This window comes from Myiozetetes cayanensis, unplaced genomic scaffold, assembly GCF_022539395.1.
Source record: "Myiozetetes cayanensis isolate MyiCay16 unplaced genomic scaffold, myiCay2020 scf5-8, whole genome shotgun sequence".
Taxonomy (NCBI): Eukaryota; Metazoa; Chordata; class Aves; order Passeriformes; family Tyrannidae; genus Myiozetetes; species Myiozetetes cayanensis.
Window position 1 is genome coordinate 112,112,570 of NW_026087742.1, and position 22,217 is coordinate 112,134,786.

General features: G+C 47.8%; 1 protein-coding gene across 2 annotated transcripts in view; it reads left to right on the plus strand.

Annotated features, from left to right (window-relative positions):
• Positions 1 to 686: 686 nt before the first annotated feature.
• The window catches only part of LOC126648702 (cystathionine beta-synthase-like protein), a 28,133-nt gene continuing 6,602 nt past the window's right edge, over positions 687 to 22,217 (plus strand). Inside the window, exons 1-15 of one of the 2 annotated variants that reach the window (XR_007630880.1) lie at positions 687 to 825; positions 6,653 to 6,772; positions 7,732 to 7,943; positions 8,529 to 8,635; positions 9,576 to 9,710; positions 12,298 to 12,377; positions 13,491 to 13,625; positions 14,160 to 14,229; positions 15,840 to 15,931; positions 16,545 to 16,670; positions 17,359 to 17,443; positions 17,637 to 17,742; positions 18,511 to 18,585; positions 19,276 to 19,387; positions 20,400 to 20,508. Coding sequence is in view for 1 of the 2 variants with exons in the window: in XM_050332113.1 (XP_050188070.1) it covers positions 6,731 to 6,772; positions 7,732 to 7,943; positions 8,529 to 8,635; positions 9,576 to 9,710; positions 12,298 to 12,377; positions 13,491 to 13,625; positions 14,160 to 14,229; positions 15,840 to 15,931; positions 16,545 to 16,670; positions 17,359 to 17,443; positions 17,637 to 17,742; positions 18,511 to 18,585; positions 19,276 to 19,410; positions 20,400 to 20,508 (1,509 nt within the window). In the remaining variant the exon portion in view is untranslated. Of the gene's footprint in view, positions 826 to 6,652; positions 6,773 to 7,731; positions 7,944 to 8,528; positions 8,636 to 9,575; positions 9,711 to 12,297; positions 12,378 to 13,490; positions 13,626 to 14,159; positions 14,230 to 15,839; positions 15,932 to 16,544; positions 16,671 to 17,358; positions 17,444 to 17,636; positions 17,743 to 18,510; positions 18,586 to 19,275; positions 19,411 to 20,399; positions 20,509 to 22,217 lie in introns of both variants that reach the window. The other variant, XM_050332113.1, reaches the window with a different exon arrangement.

A 22,217-nucleotide genomic window follows, 5' to 3' on the forward strand; every position in this document is an offset into this window, starting at 1 on the left:
TCAATGTCCTTCCTGACTTGAGGGACCCAGAACTGGACACAGTTTTGGGAGACCCTGTGGATAAACCCAGATATATCCCCCCAATTCTCCTCAGCCACCTGGGCACTGCTGGACATCCCTGGACATCCCTGGGCATTGATGGACTCCACTGGACACCACTGGACATCCCTGGGCATCGATGGACTCCACTGGACACCACTGGACATCCCTGGACATCCCTGGGCATTTCTGAGCACCACTGGACACCGCTGGACATCCCTGGACACCGTTGGACATCCCTGAACACTGCTGGACACCACTGGACATCAATACACATCACTGGACACTGATGGACACTGATGGACATCCCTGGACACCGCTGGACATCCCTGGACATCCCTGAACACAGCTGGACACCACTGGACATCAGTACACATCACTGGACACTGATGGACACAGCTGGACATCCCTGAACACTGCTGGACACCACTGGACATCAATACACATCCCTGGACACTGATGGACACCGCTGGACATCCCTGGACACCGCCGGTCCCGCCCCTCCCGCGCTCCGCCCTCCCATTGGCTGGCTCGGACGCGCCAACTCCCCCGCAGTGACCAATCAGCGCTCGCGCGACCGCTCCCGCCCCTCGGGAGGGCGAAGGGGGCGTGGTCAGGGCGAGGCGGGGGGCGTGGCCAAGCGGCTCGTGCGCTCCTCTTAACGCCCCGCGCATCCTGCTCATCCTCACCCTCCTCATCCTCATCCTGGTTATCCTCCTCCTCCTCCTCCTCATCATCATCATCTCCATCCCCATCGCCGCCGCGGCGGTGTCCCGGATCGCGCGGGTGAGGTGGCGGCCGCAACGCGGGCGGGGGGGAGGGAGCTGCCCCATCCCCGTGGCCGCACGTTGCATCATCCGCGGGAATGGGATGGGGTGGGGAGAGCTGGGGGGGCGGGCGTGCCCCCCATCCTGGGGTGGGATGAGGGTTTGAGGGGGGGCCGCGGGATGGAACGGGTTGCCCCGAGAGGGTGTGGAGTCTCCCTGGCTGGAGATGTTCCAGAGAACCGTATGGATGCGATCCTGTGCCACGTGCTCTGGGGTGGCCCCGCTCGAGCGGGGAGGCTGGCACAGATGTGGTCCCTTCCAACCTGACCCGCTCTGTGGTTCTGCGGGTGCGGTGCTGCCGCTCAGCTGGACTTCTGTGCTGTGTTTGTGCCGAAGGGAAGGGGTGGGAAGGGGCAGCTGCGGGCGGGGGGAGCCCCGGAGCCACCCCCGGGAGCAGCGGGGGATGCCCCGGGCAGGCCGGGAGCGCCTCCCCCGAGCAAGGAGGAGCAGAGGTGGGCTCTCGGCATCTCACGCCGGCTCACAAGATGACTTTGTGACTTCTGCCTTTCTCTCTGGGTTTGGCACCAGCTCTCCGGCCAGGCTTGTCCGTTGTTCTCGTGGGCACCATGAGCGTCTCTTGCAATGTTTTTTGGCAAGTCTGGCTAATGCAGTGGACCATGAAGCTTTTTTTTTTTTTTTTTTTTTTTTTTTTTTTTTTCTTTTACATTTTATCATTTTATTTCATATATTGCCTTTCCCCAATCGGGAGGGGTCTGAACTTCATAGGACCTGAGAGAGCTGCTCAATATCAGCGTTAATAATGCTGCTGGCACATGGAACCGGCCACTACTTGAAAGACAAGTGATTCTTCTCCTTCCTATTCCTGTTTGAGTACCTAGTCTGCTGTGTGTCTCTCTGATCCTAAAGCCTTTGACCATGGAGTGCTGGGCCCTGTTCCAGCGTGGTTGCTCACACTGTTTACCCTTTCAGCGACTCTGTTTGCTGATTTGTGGCGTGAGAGCTCCGTGTTCTGCGAAGCTTGTGCTGCGGAAGGGTGGAAAAAAACAGAGTGTGGAGAGAGCCGAAACGTGGGGATCTCGTGCCAGAGAGGAGAGGTGTTCCCTGGGAAACTGAGAGCTGCTCAGAGCCTGGTGTTGCTCAGCAGGGGAACGTCTGCGCTGAGATCACCGCTGATGAAGTGCAGTTTAGGTGCTGGAGTAGGTTTGGCATTGGGGTGTTTGCCGCCCTTTTTCATACTGGTTGGTGGCTGTTGTTGTCCTCCCGTGACCTCTGCCGTGTGGGTCACCCAGCCTGCTCTCCTGCAGCCAGAGTGTGCCTCTAAGGATGGTGGTTGGTATCCAGAGGCAGGAGAGATCCGTGTCCCGGGCTCTGCAGGCCCTGGGACATCTCTGACCTGGCACTGGCAGCCTGCCAAGGCGGTGGGATGGGCTGGCAGGTGCCTGCAGCCTGTATGTGACCTGGGAAAGCTGCCCGTGAGCACCGGGGCCGGGCACAGGGCAGCGCCCTGCCCGTGGCTGCACCGGGGGTGCCTTGCTGGGAGCTCCGCGGGTGTGGCCGGAGTGGTGGTGGCACTTGTGGCCTTTCCCACAGGACATGCCCAGGCAGTGGCGACCAGCAGCTCTCTGCCAGCCTTTATCAGAGGTCCCTGGGCTAACAAAAGCCGTGTCGCCTTGCAGGGAGGCACCGTAATACCGGGGAGGGGGGGCTGTGCTCCTGCCCGTGTCACAGACCTCCCAGAAACCCAGAGCAGAGCTCCAGCTCCCTCTGTTTGCCACGTTGGGCTGCTTGCTTGATCCCTGAGCCTCTTACCTGTAATGCTTCTCTCGCTGCACTTGGTGAGCTCGGCAGATCAAAAGCACTGGTCAGGCTGCCCGTGTTGGTCCATCTGTGTGCGCTAAAGCAGAAAGCAGGGAAAGAAATAATGAAAGCTTCAGACTGCAAGAGGTAAAAATGCAGATAAAGCGTTCTCCAGGCTTTTCTCTCACGCTGTTGAGCTCCTGAAGACTTCAGTCTTCACTCAGAAGGCTTATCAGGTGAGTTCAGGCAGGGTTGGAGTGAAGGCAGGAAATGGAGGTGCCAGAGGACACCTGGGTTAGGGCTGCAGGCACAGCTTCCCTTCTGTGGGGGGAAGCAAACCGAACATTTTCATGTTTTCCCTGGCTGACTTCTGGTGTAACGATTGGCACAGTAGTGGAAGTCGCTTTGCTGTTGAAGTTGAGTCTTTGCAGTATTACAGAGATGGGGGCATTAAAGAATTACCCATTTCCTATCAGGAATATTACAAGTACGTCATTCTGGCCTTGAAAAAGGTGATCACTGAGAGGACATGCATGTGCCCATCTGCTCTGTAGGAGGAAATGGAAATAAGACTTGGGATTCTTGAAGGATCTCTGCCTAGAACCTCTGTGCTGTTAATTCATTTTCCAGTTATTTCAGGTCACTTGTTATCTCCTGAGTGAGGAGAGTGGTTATCTCTGAGTGAGGGCTGCCTGCTCCTGAGGGAGGAGCAAGGACACACACACACATGCTTACAGGAAAACCACAACAGCAAAACAACCCAAATGTCTGACTGTCTCCTGAATCATTTGTAGCTGTGGTGTACCCATCCAGCCTTTGGGTACTGCTGCATCTGCTTATCTATGAAGATCCTAAAGCCCCCTAAGACCCTGTGACACTCAGAGGGAGCAGAACAACTGTTTTGTGATGGTTTACTTGTGCCTGCTTAACCTCATAAAGTTTCCCGTTCTCAGCATAATGGAATTCTGTATCTCATCTCTTGCTGAGCAGTCAGCCCTGGGGGCATCTCTCTCTGATTCACCTCTTACACCTGACTTTTAGACAGCTTTGTTCGTGCTTCAGACAAGACTCCAGTTAATTGGGTTCTTGCTCACATGATACTTAAGTGGTACAGTACATTAGTGCTGATACCATACACTGTAAACAGCTGTAGAAATTGTAGCTCCTGACTTATCTGTGGAGTGGGTTCAGCTCAGGCTGTTTGGGCATTAATTTCACTCGCTGGCTTTCAGCCCTTTTCTGTAGGAGTTGAGAAATACTTTAGGTCTTGGGCTCCCTGTGGAGATGGATCCAGAGATGTGAGCCTTGCCCATGACACTTTCTGCATCTCACACCTCTGTGTCCCCCTGCCCTTCGTGACTTAGGTTTAAATGGCTTTGTAAATTGTCTTTCTGATTTTTTTTTTTTTGCCTCGTGTGCTCTGCAGATATAATGGCAGAAGTTAGTCAGGCTTTTCTAGTTAGACTCTACCCACACCCCCAACTAGTTATGGGAGTGTTCCCCTTTATAGCAAAATTAAATTCAGGCTGATAGAATTTCTTTCCAGAGGATGGGCAGCTCTTCCTGCAGTTTGTCTCCCTTGGACTCTCCTGAGCAGTGTCCAGTACAGGAGCAGAGTTGGCATTTTCCTGCACTGTCTCCCCAGTCCTCATTCCCAGAAAAAAAGACTGAGAAGAGGGTCAGGGTAGCAAAGGTGTTGCTGTCATCTTCTGTTTTAGGGGTTTCTTCTCACCCCCTTTATTTTGTTCCCCAGAGGTCTCCCCAGTAGAAAGATGCAGCAGGTTCCTATGGCCCGTTTTGGGTCTGTAGGCAGGATCATGGGGGACTATTTGGATGTCCCAGACCACCTCTCCCCTCTGTTTTGCTGAAGTTGCATCATCAAGGGCTGTAAGCAATGATTTATGTTGCTTAAGGTTAGTATTTGGTTAGGATTTTTGCTGGCAGTGCTTGACAGTGGCTTTTTGTCCCTTTTCTCGTTATCTGTTCAGAATTGAAGCCCCATTGTTGAAGCTTTGATCAAATACCAAGCACTGCCATTCTGAAAGTACAAGAGAGTCTCACAGCTCAGCTGAAGGCAATAAATGTAGCTTGTTCTTAGCTTCTGCTTAGTTTCTAGTTCAAGAAGTGATGGGAGTTGCAGTTAGTGAATTATGGGGTTTTTTTGCTTTACAATAGAGGAAATGAGATGGCATTGTCCTTCAAAATGCAGCTTTTTGAACGCCACAATAATTCCTTTCCTGCTGTCAGTACAAAGAACAAATACTTGAAACCTCTTACATTTTTTTCTGCAAGAAATTTCTCCCCCATTCTCCTCGTTTTTCGGACCCTTTTGAAGGACACCGAGAATTGGTGATTTTTAAAGCTTTTAAAGGTTTTGTGCTCCTATTTTATGAGAACCTGGAAGATGAACACAATGGGCTGTTTCCTGTCTCTAAGCCCCTGCTGCTTTCCTCCTGCATGTTGAAATGGTTTGATCCTTTGGCACCAAGACCCTTTATTAGCTGGACTTTGTCAGTGTTGTCAGTGTTACCTGTGAGCAGAGGCAGTCGGTGTCTGTGTCCAGGGTTTGGTGCCAGCTGGGTGAGGGAACATATGGATGTGGCTCAAAGGAAGCCTTGAAACTTCTCCAGTGTTTTGTTTTTTTTTTTTTTTTCTTTACTAAAAACAAAGCCACTGATATTCTGAATTGCGAACCAGGGACCTCCTAGAAAGAGAAATGAAAGTAGGTTTCACTCTGGAACTGGAAATGAGCTGCTTTCTGGTAATAGAGACTATTTATTGATTGTTTATCTTAGCTTTCCTGGGCTGGTGTCTCTTAGTTTAGTCTTGGTCAGTAGTCTAGGACAGGATCTAGTTCATCTTGGCTCTCGGGCATGTGTTAACCTAAATAAAGTAAAATCATACAATTCTGGTGGCATGGAAACCTTGATAATCCCAAAGCAGAATTATTTCAAGTCTTAAGCTGGAAAGTGGACTCTTTCAGAGGTTTTTTTTTTTTCCCCTAAAGGAGGGCTGTTTAAGTGCTTTGGGAGTTTTCTTCAAGTCAGCATGCAAGAAAGGAGTTGGTGTGCACAAGGCAGTGGTGGTTAGTGGTCCATATTAACTTACAGGATCAAATACTAAAGTTCACTGAGCCTGTGATTCAGTTGTGTTTTTTTCCCAGTGTGTCACCAGACCATCAACTCTGTGTCTGTTTTGGGTGCATCTGTCAGAAGAAGGAGGATGAGGCCAGGGGACCCTTTCCAGCACAATTCAGTAATGGAAAGAGCTGAATTTTGCTGCAAAATGGTGATGAAAAAAACAAATACCAGGGGAAAAAAACCAACCATCATGCTTTCCAAGACTTCAGCCACATTATTGCCTTTAGTGGGAAGGAAGCAGGCAGGCTCTGTGAACAACTGGCCATTGCAGGAAAAATGAACTTACTGTTTACATTTCGTATTCGCTGATTTTTGAAACAAAAAGCCTCCTAGAAGGCTGAAGTGTTTGCCATGTCTGTGTTATATCCAGCATCACTACAGCTGTGCATGTAACACTGATTCATTTTGGGTAAAAACTGGGTGAGATTTTGGTCTCCTCAAGGGTTCAGAGGCCTTTGCTGGTGTTTCTGGATAAAGCTGTTTCCTAAGTCCTGTACAGGGTCTTTTGGGGATGGCACTGCGAAGCCCTTTCCCCCTGTTGTCCCTAGAAGTCTGGATCCTGTGAACTGAAGTGTTTCCTGTTACTTTGTGTGGCTTTCAAGCTTAAGGAATTGCAGACAGTCGGATAAAAGGTGTTTTCTGCTTTCTCCCCTTTCAGAGCCAGGGAAGTTTATGTAGTGCAGGAAGGGCAGGATCAAGGGACCCTCCATCATATTGTGCAATACCTCTGCTGAATGATTTTTTTTTTTTTTTAAATCCTTTACACAAATCATCTTCACTTTGTTTCGCACCTTCTTTTTCTCTCCATGAAAAAGCTGTCTGTGTTTTGCCCCCGTGAGAGACTCTTTCATGATAGTTTTTTTTTCCCCTAACTTGCATGTTCTGCAGTGTTGAAGAGGATTCCAGTCTGGTGACTCTTTCCTGAAGGAATTCCAGTCTCCTGGGCCATCACCTTCACCAAAAACCATGGAGAAGTTCGTATCAGACAAGCCTGTTCCTGTGTCAAAGGTAACCGCTGGCCTTTGGGGAGTACTGTTATCCCACCTTTCTGTCACCAGAATTTGGGAGAGCCCCACCTGTTTCCAGAGGGATTTCTAGGTTGTTTTGCTGAAATGCTGTGGTGGGAGGTGCTGTTGAAACCAGTGGTCTTTCTGGAAGAGTTCTCCATGACCATAAGTAGGAATGCAGAGTATTTTGGCACAGCTTTCTAATGAGCCACCAGTCAGTCTTACTGAATTCCACTCCTCTTGGAATGGGGTATCCCTCATGAGACCAGTCCTGTTTCCTTGATATTTATGGAGGCTTGTTACAGTAAGCACATGCCTCAGTGTATTTAAATTATTCTTGTGCTGCTGATAAGGATTTGGGAAATCAAAATGATGCTGAAACACCTTCCTGTCCTCACAGTACTATGGAAACATCAGCTGGCCATCAAAATACCTGTTTGTTGTGACCTTTTTCCCCATAAGGGGAGAACAAGACTGAGACACTGGAGGATGGGATTAATCTGAGACATGCTGTGCTTTCCTCCCCAACACCTGGGTCTCAGGTGCAGTCCCAGAATCTCCTGTAGTCAGTGGCAGAACCTGTTCTTGGGTGTTAAAACTGCTTTTTGCCCTTGCCCTTTTTAGAGACTTGTCTCCTGAACACTGTCACCAGGGTAGCTGCTGCTCAGGCTTCCCTCAGGAAAACTGTGTGCTGGAACACCAGACTGGGATGGCAAAGTTGGTGGGACAAGAGAGACAAGAATAAGGGCTCCTTATTAGCAACGTGACTTTTAGCTCTTTTAGCAGGGGGCAGTGATGTGGATGGGGGATTTCCCATGGTGTGGAACTTAAGTGGCTTTGATAATCTCAAAGGTGCTCTGACCCTGTTACAGCAGGGCAGACAGATCACTCACTCTCCTTAACCCTTCTTCTTTTTTTTTTTCTTTTTTCTCCTTTTGTTTTCCTTCTCCCTCCCCCCAGAATGGAATCCCTACTCTTCCTCCCCAGAAGAAGCCAGAGACAAACTCGTGCCCTCATGCAGCTGGCAAGTATTGTCTCCCTGGTGGGGTGGAGAATGAGAACTGCAAGAATAATGAGAAGGAAAGGCAGTGGATCCGCCCTGATACACCCAGCAAATGCACGTGGAAGCTCGGGAAACCCCTCTCTGCCTCCCCACATCATCATACCTCTCTGTGAGCATTTCATTTGCTGCTTTTCAGCACTAATCCAGGCTCCCTCAGAGCCATGGGGATTTAACAGCAGATGACTGATTTAAAATGAGTCTTACTTAGACTGTAGATGTGCTGGTGCTTTTTAATTTCCATGTCTAAGCAAAGCTAAGAACCCAGACTGAGCATACAGGGGGCCTTGCACCACAGATGTGAAAGCACACGGACTGGAATGAATTTAAGTGACCTGGCAAACAGATCCCTGACTAGATGAAAGTTTGCACTATTAGTGCCTTTTGGTTATAAAATAGCTGACTCTGAGGAGTGCTGAGCTACTCCATGCCAGGAGAAAGTGCAGAGGTCTTCATTCTTGCCTCAGTGCTTGGCTTAATGTCTGATTAATCCTTGTTTTGGATCAAGGACTTGATGTCTGTGAGTTTGTATCCCATGGTTGTTCTTTTAAAGTAAAATACCTAAAGTAACTACCCTGATAAAGGGGAGGGAGAAAGGTGGTTGAAATAAAAAGCACCACAAGTGCTGTGTGGTTGTTGTGTGACCTGTCTGTGGCCCTTTCTGGGAATACACTGACTTTGTTTATATTTGTACCAGGCCAGAGCCTCCAAAGATCCTGCCAAACATCCTGACTAAAGTTGGCAATACACCTTTGGTGAGAATCAACAAGATTGGGAAGCACTTTGGACTCAAGTGTGAGCTCTGTGAGTACTGCTGCACACAGAAAATCAAACTAACAAACACCTTTTCAGAAACTTGGGGTAGTTCTGGTTAATAGTGTCATGTAACCCTGGGGACAGGAGTGCAGGCACCTGGCAGGAAATGGTGAGGAAAAATTCCTCTTTTTTTTTTGGCAGATGGTCAGTTTTTTGGAATTGGTCATTTAAAACATCTTTCAGTTTGTGCTTCATGAGAACATTTCCTCCAGCTTTTCCATTTTTGTAGAAAAAGTAAAATGTTTCTTATAGAACATTTAAATGTAAAAAAGTTGTGTGAAGTTTGTGACTGCTTCTCATATTCAGGGTATTCATCAGTGTGTGTAAAATGCACATCAGCAGTTAGCACCAAATATCAATGAAAATATTTGAAGAGATGAAACTGTCAGTGAAAGTTTTTTATTTGTTTGATTGGGGTTTTAAACCCAACCGTACTGGAGATACCTGGAGGTTCTGATCAGAGAAAGGTGATGTTCAACACCACTGAAGGGACTATTGCTGGGGGAGACTGGAGTGAAAGTGTAGGCTGAACAAGGGGAGAAACTTCCAGTTTGATCAGAAGCTCTTTGGCTTGGGGACTTCTCGGGGAAGAGGCAAGACCAGGTTTCAAGGCCAGGTCGGATGGGGCTCTGAGCAACCTGGTCCAGTGGAAGGTGTCCCTACCCATGGCAAGGGGTTGGAATGAGGTGATCTTCAGGCTCCCTTGCAACCCAAACCATTCTGTGATTCCAGTGACAACTTGCTTGTTGTTGTGACCTGTAACAGAGGAGACGCCGTGAGCTGAATCCCCGTCTCTGGTGTTGGGAAGCAGGGAGGGAAGAATTGGGCAGACACGTTAACAGAGCTGCTCTTGCAGAGGTGTTAGGAATCAGCAGCCTGCTGCCAAGTCCCTGTGTTCAAGAGCTGTGCTTGGTTTCTGTGATTCCAGTGGTCAAGTGCGAGTACTTCAATGCCGGGGGCAGCGTCAAGGACCGCATCAGCATCAGGATGGTGGAGGATGCTGAGAAGGCTGGGATCCTGAAGCCTGGGGACACAATCATAGAGCCAACCTCTGGAAACACAGGTGGGGCTCGGAGAGACCTTAGCAAAGTGTGTGTGGGGGGAAATGCTGAGGTGCTTTTCCTGGGAGAGGCAGGTTTGAGATTGGAGCGTGGAGGCTGCCTGTGCAAGGAAGAAGGGATCTCTTCCTGCCTGCAGTGCCTCCTCCATCATGCACAGGGAACATTTCTACAGTGCCCTGTGCTGACCAGAAGAGCTGGGAAGGAGTTCTGCTAAATTTGCAGAGCCTCTTTGCTTTCAGAGAAAAGAAGTGTTAAGCTGGATTCACTAGAATCTTTAGGTCCTATTCAGGAATTCAAGTCTGATTGAAATTTAAGGGGGGAAAAGCACCCAGAAGACTGGTAAGAATATAGATCTTCCCATTCTTTCTGTTTGGGAAGTCCTGTGGTCCCTCTGTCAGGTGAGATGGGCCTGGTTTGAGAAATAGCCCTTCCCATGCTGGTGCAGTTGATGTGGGGGATGAGCTGCACCCCCACAGCACTGCCTGCTGACAAAGCCCTCGCACACCTGGATTTTCAACAAGTTCCACTGTTGAAAATCACAGGAGATCCACAGCATCTCCTCCTTGGGGGGCTGGAGGAAGGAACAATCCCATAGGCAGGGCCCAGGGCAAGGCGCTGGAGTTACCTCGGCTCCTGTGTCAAAGCTGTTGTAGTTCTCTCAAGCTGCTCTGCTCCTGGGGAGAAAACATACCTGGAGTGTTCCCCCCCAAAATATAAAATATAAATAGTTAAATATATAAATATAAATTTATAATATGTAAATATTATAAAATATAAATATATAAATGTATACTGCCTCCTCTGAGCAGGTTCCTGAGCTGAGCTGCAAGCTACTCTCCTGCCTGATGTGCTCTGGAGTGGTGTTTTGTCCTGTTCTTAAACTCCTTCCTGGGCTTCCATCCACTGTTGCATGATATTAGACACAGGCCAAGCAGATCTTTCTCTTGTTCTTTTGGTCCAGTTCAAGCCTTTGTTACTGGAGGGACTGGGGTGATGAGCTGATCTGCCTTCCACAAAAAACTGGGAGGTCACATCAGTTGCTGTCACCTCAGCAGCCGTTCTTTGGGGGGTGCAGTGCAACTGAAGCCTTTGTGAATGTGGCTCTACCCCTTGCCTGAACAACGACACACGAAAATATCCATATATATTGCGTTCCTCCAGTATCTAAGGTCACACTGTGACATCCTGCTTTCTGGGTCAGTACCTGATAAATGATTCTCCTTGCCATGGAATCCGAAAAGGCAGAACTGAAAGAGATACAGGACAATTGCTGCAGAATGCTGCCTCCCTTTTTCATATAAAAGCAAAGACCAGGGCAGGCAGTAACCTGAGGCAATTATAATTTGCTCTAGGCTACTGCTCAGGGCTACTATGTTGAAAGTAAGAGATAATGTGTTATATTTTTGTCCTCTCTGCATCCCACTTCTCCCTCAGCCAGAGTCCTGTTTTGATGTTTGCTGCATTTCCAGTTCAGTAGCAGAAAGTACAAAGTATTAGAGTTCAGGTCTCAAAATTCTTTCTTCATCACAGACTGTAAGGAAGAATGCTGGATGGCTTCTCTTCAGTCTCTGGCCTTAGGGAGGCCTTTGCTGTCTTATTTTTGCATTTGGGCATCCATATTTATCTATAATACACTGAGAAAAGTTGCTTTCTCCCCCACAAATATATTAAACACTGCTTGAATTACTTGAGGTGTGAGCTAAGCTTCTCTTACAGTAACAGTTTTATTATTTGGGTTTATTATTTTTTTTACCTCTCTGTGATCCAGCAGCATGAAGAAACAGAGCCAGCTTTGAACAAGCAAGTCTCTGCGTAGGGTAAATTGCATGTGTTGGTCCTGCACCCAACACAGCGGGGGAGCTGCCTTGCAGTCTGACCTCAGACAATGATCAGCCAACTTGATCTGTTTAGCTTATCCCGCAGAGAGGTGATCTAATAACAGGTGTGAGCTTCTCTTCTCTGAGGTACAGCAAATGACCAGCTGGAAGGCAGAAATCAGGCTGGAGGTACAGATTTTGGAAGCAAGAATGAGGTGTCTGTCTCTTAACAGTCAAGGTACTTCACTGTGGTAGCAAGTTTACCCAGTGCATTAGAACCTCAATCACAAACAGCATCTAAATGATTTCTTTCCAGAAAGGACTTAGTTTCAGTGCATTGCAAACTAGGGGTTTAATGCAAAAGTGAGTCAGTAAAGGCTCTGATGATCTTCTGGAAGCATCGAAGGGATCGTTCTGATCTTCTCTAGCTTCCAGCACATTCCTTTCCCAAATTCCTTCTGTAGAAATGGAGTGGGTGAGACAGGAGGAAGGTGATGTGCATGTGGTAAAGCCAGCAGTTTGCACATGCCAAGCTTCCCCACCCTTGGCTAAGCTTTCTCTTGGCTCTGAACCTCAAACAACAGAGCAGCATCTGTAAATCCAGTTCTGCCCAACAGACTGAAACATTCCGTTTGCCACCCCTCTAGAGGCACTGTATTCGAGCCTCTGGTGAAAATCTGATTAAATCCAGGGGCGTGCCAAAGCTGGCACTGTGGCTTTTGTTCTCTGCTGCTCCTCACTGTGTGCTCTGCGTGTCTTTGCTTGCTTCCAGGAATTGGGCTGGCCTTGGCTGCGGCAGTGAAGGGTTACCGCTGTATCATCGTGATGCCAGAGAAAATGAGCATGGAGAAGGTCAGACCTGCTTGTCTTTTCAAGAATTAAAAAAAAACAAACGTGTTTGCACTCGCAGAATTCCTGGTGCAAGATGTGTGCTGTGGCTTTAACAGCAAAGATGTGGGCTCTTGGTCTCCAGGTTGTTGGCCGGCCAGAACTCTGCTGAGGGGCTTGTTGTTCATCCACAGAAATCCAGGCTGGCTAGCCATGGATAGAAAATGTCTTTTAAGACCCATCCCCACAGCGCTGTCACTTTGAAAGCTGTCATAGCAGTTTTAAATACAAATGTCAGGGGAACTTGGGATTTGCCACGCACATTGAAGTGACTGCCTGTCCATGGGTGAGCTGTCCCACGCTGAGCAGAGGATGAAGGGAGGCAGTGCTGAAGCTTGGAGTATTCCTCAAATATTCAGGGCCCAGGGCTGAGTGTGAGGGAGCCCGTTGAGCTCCTCACTGGGTGGTACTGGCGAGCACCTGAGTTGTCACCACAACAGCAAAGGGGAAGGAAAAGCTGCCTTAGCTTCCACTTACCTCCACTTACCTGTAACCATGGCTTGCTCTTACCTGCTTTGGAGGGAGAGGTACCACATGGCCATTGCCACGTGCCACATGGCACCAGAGGTCTCCCTCCCCTCTGAAGACAGGCTTTGCCTTAGCTCAGTGTCATAATCTTTTCTTGCCCTTGTAGCAGTGGAAAGGTGCACAGGGCCCTGGAGGATCTCCATTGCTGCCTGTGTCCAGAGGAGGGGATAAATATACATAATTTACACTAAAACACAAAATACTGGGCTACAGCACTGCTGGAGTGCAGAATTTGTGAGTGGTGTGAGAGAAGAGGGTGTTTTGGCTGAATGAGGCTTCTCAGTGTGGTAGTCATAGCTCCTACAGGCGTGAAGGCCTGGCCTAGAAACAGGAATTTGACACCTGGCTCCCCGGTAAACCTTAGTTCAAACCCTTAATGTCATTTGGTTTTGATCCATGGCTCAGTGGCTCAGGCTATAGGAGAACCACTGAGGAGGCTATTGCTGACCAGGGGAAAGGGAAGATGTTTTCTTTCCCCTTTCATCCAGTGAAGCCTCTGGACTCCGGGATAGTGTTCTGGGGCTTTGTGACCGCCTTTCTTTGCTACAGGTGGATGTCCTGAGAGCTCTGGGCGCTGAGATTGTGAGGACCCCAACTACTGCCAGATTTGATTCTCCTGAGTCTCACGTGGGAGTGGCGTGGAGGCTGAAGAACGAGATCCCCAACGCACACATCCTAGACCAGGTGAGAGCCAGGGTGCAGGAGGGGCAGGGCAGCGTGGAGCAGGAGTGGCAGCTTTGTTCCTTAGTGTGCTTGGTTGACTGTTCAACACCCTACGTGTGTCTCTGGAGGAGAAGATGCCCCAGATCTGGAGCTGTAGCTGAGCTGTGCTCCAGGCCAGCCAGTTTTTGTGGTCACTAGAGAGCAGCAATGAGCCAGTGCTTGCCAAAACTGCAACGCTCGAGGATGTCTTTCTCCACTGAGTTGGCAGGCCTGTGTGGAAGAATGGACACAGGAGTCACGTTGCTCAGAGTAGCTGTCCCACAAACAAGACTGATCTTGGCACTGGAGGGTGCTGGCACCCTAGAACTACTCTTAAATTAGGTCACTTGGGAAGGTTGTATCTCCCCTCGGGCCTAGGTCCAGGAAACAGATAAGGAAACAGTCTGCAGAGAGTGTGTGTAGCCGCTGTGGGGCTTGGAGATTGTTTGATGTGTTCTTGAAATGCCTCACAATGTGCATTTTTTGTCTTCATGTCTGTTCTGTCTTCCCACATAGTACCGGAACCCCAGCAATCCCCTGACACACTACGACACCACAGCTGAGGAGATCCTGCAGCAGTGTGATGGTATGTCTGCTCCACTGCTAATCCCCTCCCCAGCCAGTCCCTGCTAGCTTTATTGTTATTTTCTTGGAGAGTGAGACCTGAGCTGGATGAGAAGTGCATGGATTTTGACGGAGCAAATCCCATACACATGCTGTGTGTCATTGGAGAATTACCTTATTTCAGTAGTCACAGTAATTGTTTTTTTTTTCTATTAAAGAAGAATTCTTTAAGTTTTATACTCCTCTGCTAGTGGTCAAGTGGAGGAAGCAGTGATGCTTAACATACCGTATAAAAAATAAAGGCATAGGTAGACTACTATGAAATAGGGTCATTTTTCTCTGATCACAAGTACAGAAATAGGTATTTTAACATTCCCAGACCAAATACTCCAATGCATTGGAAGATTCTTCACTTCAGAGTTCTCAAGAGCACAAACTGCCCTGTGTAGCAGTTGTCACCAGTAGGACCCTCTCACTCTGTAGGGATCTCTTCCACATTAGTGCTGGGCAGCTGAGCTGGAGAACCAGCAGGGACTGAGCTGTGGCAGCACAGAGCTTCAGCTGGGCTCACTCACCCAGCTGAGGAGCTGGTTTGAGAGCTGTGGGAGACATTCCATGGGATGCTGCAATCTACCCCGTGGGCATTTCCATGGGTGGTAGAATTAAGTCATGTAGGAGGCTACTGACCTGCCCTATAAGAATGTTATACAGCACAGTTTCTGATGGGACCCTCTGATAAGAAAATCAGCTATTAAATTCCTTCTCATTAAGGTGAGGACCATGTGAAGGGTTCTCCTCCCTCCTAAAACTCTGACTGTTCAGAGGATTTGGCTTGTCTTTCCTGTGACAAACTTTGACTTAAAGTGAGTCCACTTTAACAAGCTGCCATCCCACAAATTGGGAGTCCAGATGAGTTCCAGCTTTAGACTACTTGTTTGTATTTACTTTCCCTCACAGGCCAGGCACTGTTCAGTTGCCCCTGCTTGGTGGGGTGTTATTCTCTTGGCTGGTAAGCGCTTGTTTTTGTGTGTGACTTGGTGACCTTTTAAAAATTTGATTTTATTTTTTAATTAACAAAGCTATCATGTGGATGCACCAGGGAAACTGTAGGTGGTGACAGAGGGATAAAATATATCCACATTCACTCTGAGTGCTAAGTGACCAAACAATCTTTTTCACTGGAAAATGGGAGAGTAGTTGTGTTATAAGTTCTCTCTGTGGATGCCTAACCCATGCTCTTGGCACTCATTCAGCTAATTAACTAATATAATGGGCTGCTTGGTTTAAGTTAGAGAATGAATTATCTGTATCAGCAAATACAGTAACAGGAAAACTGCAGCTGTCAGCTTCATGGGCCACCTCCAGCTGTGTCCAAAGTGCCACAAGTTGGTGCCTTGCCAGGCCTCTGGATGGACATTTCAAAACCCTTGTTGGAGTAAATGAGGACTGAGCAATGTGGGCTCAGGACAGGTCTCATAACAGCTTTTGGGAAGCAAAGGGCCTTATCTTGCCCTTTTCAGCCACTTGCTGTGTTTTTATTGAAAAAATTCCATACTTAGGTGTAAGTGGGGTTTTAGTCCATCGTTCTGTTGGAGGTTTCACAACTGCCTTCTGTCCCTCACCCTCAAACAGGAAAGGTAGACATGCTGGTGGCTACGGCTGGCACAGGAGGGACTATCACTGGCGTCTCCAGAAAGCTAAAGGAGAAGTGTCCAGGCTGCAAAGTAAGTGACAAACCTAATGCATTTCTGTCCAGTGGGGCTGACCTCACACTGCTCCACTTGGCACATCACCTCCTCTGGCGTGACACTCTGCAGCCTCGTGTTTCCTCTCTGACTGTGTCATCACTAACTTTTTTGGAGCTACTGAGGTTTTCTCTGGTGTAACTGTCTCTGCACAGAGATCCTCACTTGGTATCCCGCTTCCATCATCAACATTTTCCTACATCGTAGGCAGGGAGTGGTAAAGAAGATAAAACTGATGTGCTTAGACTTGGCCCAAGATGTCTTGGCTGTAATGAGGCCTGACCAGTGAATGAGGACAGTCTTGCCTTGGGGAAACCCTGTCTTCTGTTTAAAACAAGCAAACCCCTACATAGAACAAGTGGTGCCCCTCAGTGTCCGCACATCCTGAAGAGTTGGGATGTGTTGCCTGAAGCAGCAAAGCATTTTGCTCTCAGGGGAAGTGAATCTTGCCTGAAAAATGAGTAGGAGACCATTTGTTGCTGTTGGCTTGGCTGAGTGTGACACCAGCAGCTGCAACAAGGCTGGTGCTCACACGTGCTGTGTCCTCAAAAGCAATGAGTCACAGTGGCCTGAGTGGAAACTGCTTCTCCAGATCATAGGTGTGGATCCTGAGGGCTCCATCCTCGCTGCACCAGAATCACTGAACAAGACTGACAAGACAACGTATGAAGTGGAGGGAATCGGATATGATTTTGTCCCCACGGTGTTGGATAGATCTGTAAGTCGTGCTGCTTGGTTCTACTGCCCTTTGCCCTCTGGTGGGGTGCAGGAGTGAGGTGAAAGGCAGAGGGAAGAACTTTGGGGAAGTATTCCTTTGAGCTGAAATGGGAGGATGAGGAGACAGAACTATTCCTGTTCTTTCCATCAGCAGTCCTCAGATTGTTTGTTGTACAGTGCCAGGTCAAAAGGCTGTGAGTAGATAATGTTTTCCTAGAACAAATTTATTTTTGCATTTAAAAAAAAACCAAACAAAACATACTACAAAACACACACAATAAAAACAACAACAAACACAAAACCACCAACTAACCAATAAGATAAAAAAGTCTCCAGTAAAGCATCCCAACCCCTCCTGGACAAAGACAGCATCCTGAGCAGAGCCTGTGTCCCTGGGAAGCCCTCCAGGAGGGGCAGAAACTGATGCTCTCCGTGGCTGACTCACAGCAGCCTGTTCCCACAGTGAGGTTCCAATAAGGAGCCTGCTGTACTGGTGTGATCATCTTACCTTGGCAAAAAAAACCAAACCAAAAACACTTGGTATTTGGAGGATGGAAACCCAGGCACATGGCTCGGTAGGGCAGCTGTTACCTCAAAGAGCATGGGTTTGAATTCACACTGGTTGTGTAGTTCCCCTGTCCCTCCCCACTTAAATAGCCCTCTCTTTCTGTCTTCCTGCCCCTTCCCAGGCAGTGGACCAGTGGTACAAGAGCAATGATGAGGAGTCCTTTGCTTTGGCTCGCATGCTGATCCGAGAGGAGGGGCTGCTGTGCGGTAAGAGCAGATGTGGATCCTTTGGGTTTCTCTGTGGGAGGCTGAAGCCTTGTGCAGATCAGAGAGACCTCCTTCCACCTCAGAACTTGCCTTCCTCACTCTGGGCTCCTCTCACTCTCTCTCCTTCTCCCTTTTGGTCATTCTCATTTCACTCGTGGCGTGACAGTTCTGCCTCTGCTCTGTGTTCTGGCAGGTGGCAGCTCAGGCAGCGCCATGTCTGTGGCTGTGAAGGCAGCCAAGGAGCTGAAGGAGGGCCAGCGCTGTGTTGTCATCTTACCTGACTCTATCAGAAACTACATGTAAGAGCCTGCTGGTTTTCTGCCTGGGAAAGGGGTGAGGCAGTCCCTCAGACCTCCTTACAGCAGTGGCAATTTGAATACCTGTGTCACATATCACCCAGGAATGTGTTTGGGGCACAAGTTCCAGGGTATCTAAAAAGGGCCTGACATGGAGTAGACGTTTTCCCTTTGAAAGCTGAGCTCTCATTTCAGTAGGTAGTCATCACTGGTTAGCATCTTTCACAGCAAAGGGCTTGGTTTCACTGTGTTATTTATGGGGGACCTCTGGTATTATCCCATCCCTGTGCCCACAGCAGAGCCCAGCGCTCCTGCAGCAGCAGCAGCCACTGTCAGGGTGAGTTTGCAGGTGGAAGTGTGAGGGTTCTGAGCTGTGCTGAGAAGTTTTTCTCCTACTGCATTGAAGCATATCCCAAACCATGGTATCTTTAGCTGTGTTTCCTGACTTTTGTTGCATCCAACTCAATACTGGAAACTAGAAACATCTAGAAGCTGCAGACAGACCTTGCCTGGCACATCTCCATTCCAGGCCGTGTCTCTGTTGTATTGAAAGGGACTGATGTAGTTGGAACTTTGTTTCCTGTGGGATTCCTTTTTCTTCCTATGAATATTTTCCTCCATGTCCCTGGCTGGTAAGCTTGGATAGCAAATGGTGGTCTGTTTTCAATTACCCTTTGGTTGTGAGTGGTAGTGAGCTGTAAACAGTTGCCTGTGTTTGCTGTCAGATGTTCAACCTGCTAATGAGCTTTTCACTTCCTAATGATTTTCCAGGTCCAAGTTTTTGAGTGACAAATGGATGATTCAGAAAGGGTTCATGAAAGAAGAGGACCTTGGCAACAAACCCTGGTAAATCTGTGAGATACATTTGGATTTTCATGAGTCTATTCAATCGAGTTTATGGCAGCTGCTAATTCAAAGCTGATTTGAATTTACACTACTCCTTTGATTTAGCTAATCTTTCATTGTCTTGATATATAATTGCAGCTATTAACCAAATCTGCCTAGTTGACATTTTGCTTTGAGTTGCATGGCAGCAGATGAAAATTTGGTACTTAATGACTTTTTTTTGTATGGAATAATAGAAAAAAAAGTAGTATCCAAAGAACCCTTCTGAGATCAGAGTTCTTGAGCGCAAACAACTGCAAATCTGCAAAGGTGAAAGGGACTCTTCCCTAAATTGTTGCCTATAATGACTGAAAATATGGGTAGATCTTTCAGTAGGAGCACAAAATTTTCTGTATAAGATGTAAATATTGAAACTGGGGAAATTAGTTCTCTCCACTAACTGTCAAATCCTAGAAAGTCAATGAAATGAGGAAAAGACTTTCGGTCTTCAAGCCGTCTCACACTTCAGTGACTTTCTGATATTGAGGATAAAACTTCAGAACCTTGAAGTTTTATTGACTCTGGTTGAATCCTGACTCTTCCTTGCAGCCTTTTGTCATTCCTGTAATGCTGAAGGCCACTGTACATGAAGAGCTGGTTCTGTTCTCTCCATAAATCTTGCATGGGTTTGTTTTTTAACTTCGTCCCCAGGTGGTGGAACATCAGTGTTCAGGAGCTGAGCCTCTCTGCTCCCCTGACTGTGCTTCCAACTGTTACCTGTGCAAAGACTGTCGAAATTCTCCGGGAGAAGGGATTCGACCAGGTACCAGTTGTTGATGAATCTGGGTATGTCCACATATATCACTATTCATCCATATGTATCACTTCCTTCACCAGGTCCCAAGGGGTGTCTTTTAAGTGCTTGCTGGAAGCATAATATCCTCTCAATCATGTTTTTTTTTTTCAGTTATAGTAACACAGTTCAGAAATGCTGCTTAAACACACCAATGCTGGATGGACTTGGGATGTTGTCACGCCAGGAGTGTCCTGCTCTCCACATGACTCTTAATGATTATTATGATATGCTTACTCAGTGTGTCTCTGCAGGATAATGTAGTTGTTTTGTTTGGTTTTTTTGTTTGTTTGGTTTGGTTTTTTTTTTTTGATAATAACTGTTTAACTTAACAAAGCAAAAAAATTCTTGTTTAAAACAAACAAACCCAAACTTACCCAGCTCCACCACAGTGTTCACCCAGTTTCTTCAGAACACTGTGTTACAGTGCAATGCTGTAGTTACCCCTATAACCCAGGGTGTCCCCAGCAAGCTGAAATTTGCCTTATTACCCTGTAGGTCTCCTGTAGACAGGCTGAATAACCAAGAGTTGCTCAATTACTGTCCAACTGCGGTGCTAAATCAAGGAATGAATTGTTGTAGATCCTTGTAGGGAGAAGGGGAATGAGCAAAACTGGGGTGAGCATGGGCTGTCACACCTTTCAGAAGGACAGGGGAGGGTGTAAAACAATGAAGTAGCTGGTGCTTTTCAGAAGCTCCCTGAGATTGCAGGAAGCTCTGCAGTTACAAGGAGCAGAGATACAAAGAAGGGCCAGGCACCCACAGCACCTGCTGACTTGTGTGTGCGTCTCCAGAACATCTGAGAACTGGACTCTGTCTCCTGCAGAGACACAGAATCCAAGTATACCATCAATAATGTTGAATTATTACCATGAAGTAGCTGAACTGACTTCTCCATGTTGGCTGAGAGTGGATGCTTTTATCTACAGGAACACCTGAGGCTTTTGTGCTGCTTAGCCCTGTCTTTTCTCTCCCTCCCCAGGGTGATTTTGGGCATGGTTACCCTGGGTAACATGCTTTCCTCGCTGCTTGCTGGAAAAGTTCAGCCTTCTGATGAAGTCAGAAAAGTAATCTACAAGCAATTTCAACAGGTAGGCAGGTATATTGTACAGCTCCTAGTTCTCTGGTTTGAGTGGTCTGGAATAGGTGTCCCAACACTTCAGTGGCATCATGTTTGGATAAGGTTTACCTGGGACCATGCAGAGCAGCTGTTATTGAGCACAGACATACTCTAAACCCTATCCCAGATCGCTCAGTAGCTCCTAGGTTTGTGTTGTGGCTGTACTGTGCTCTTCTATTCATCAGGCTTTCTTCCAGTGTGTCTGTTGTTTCCTCCTGCCCCAAAAACCCCAGCACAAATGTGGGCAATGTGTAACTATCCAGGGGAAGAGACAGGGAGATGTTGAAACAGCTCAGCTAAATAACTTCTGCATCAGCTGAAAACAAGCAATGTTTTGCCTTACGTGTCAGATGCCTTGCTGAAGCAGGGGTTTGTGAAAGGGGTTGGCTGCTGAAAGCTGATATTGTCAAGATATGTGAATTTTGGTGTTAGTCCTTCCAGTGTGGTGGGTGGTGAGGCCCTGGCACAGGTTGCCCAGAGAAGCTGGGGCTGCCCCATCCCTGGAATTGTTCCAAGGCCAGGCTGGATGGGGCTCTGAGCAACCTGGGGTAGTGGAAGATGTCCCTGCCCATGGCAGGGGAGTTGGAACTAGTTATCTTTAAGGTTCCTCCCAACCCAAACCATTCTGTGATTCTATGGTAGCACAACTTCCCAGCTGTAGGAGCGCTCTTCTAAAATATATAAATAGTGTTATCGTTGCTTTGATTCTCTTGCAGGAAAGAATTTTGGTTTTAACATGGGGTTCTTGACTTAGTTTACACCGGGTTTTAGGTTTGAAGGCTGTCTCAAAGTAGATGAAGTGCTGTGCTCTGCAAGTGTGTGTAATGCTTCTTGTTCGGTCCACGAGCCACCAGGTCCCTTTGGCTGAGCAAGGATGCCGGCTCTTTATGGACACATGTAAATTTATTTTTTCCTTCCCAGGCAGATAATCAAGCATCATGTGGATATGTGGTGCGTAACACAACTGCTTAGCTCGTGTTCTGCCTCCCTTGGACACCTTAGGTGTTTCTGGGGCTGGTGGTGTGTGACTGTTTCTGTGGCTATGCTGGTGTCGGCTGCACCGGCCAATTCTCTGCACTTCTGAGGTTGTGGCTTTTGCCATGGGCAGCTTGAAGTTTCTCGTGCTTCTTCAGCAAAGAGCAGCTTAACCATTTCTTTTACCATCAGTTCTGGTATGTCCTTCTGGTGGAGGTTGGAAGGGGAGTGACACAAGCAGTGGTATTGCTAATGTGCTAACTGGAGGCATCATTCGTTGGTTGTTTCCTATTTGAGTTGATGTTTTTGATGGAGAAACATGGCTAAATGCACATAACCTCAGAAGTACTGTGGGTTTTGCTTTTCTTACCACTTTAGTCAAGATTATTTGGCTTGTTTACTGGTGAAATTGGGAAAACAGATCATCTGTGCCACTGAAGTGACTTCTCATATCCCACATAGGATACCACGGCACACATGAATAAGAGGCAGGCTTAGCCTGTGGCTGCCAAGGCAGAGGCATCTTTTTGTATTTTCTGGCTTTTTTAGATTGCCCAGAGAGGTTGTGGACTCCCCGTCCCTGAAGTTAATCAAGAACCTGTCTGGATGGACCTGGTCTAGTGGGAGGTGTCCCTGCCCGTGGCAGGCGGGTTGGAACTGGATGATCTTTAAAGCCCCTTCCAACCCAAACCATTCTGTGATTCT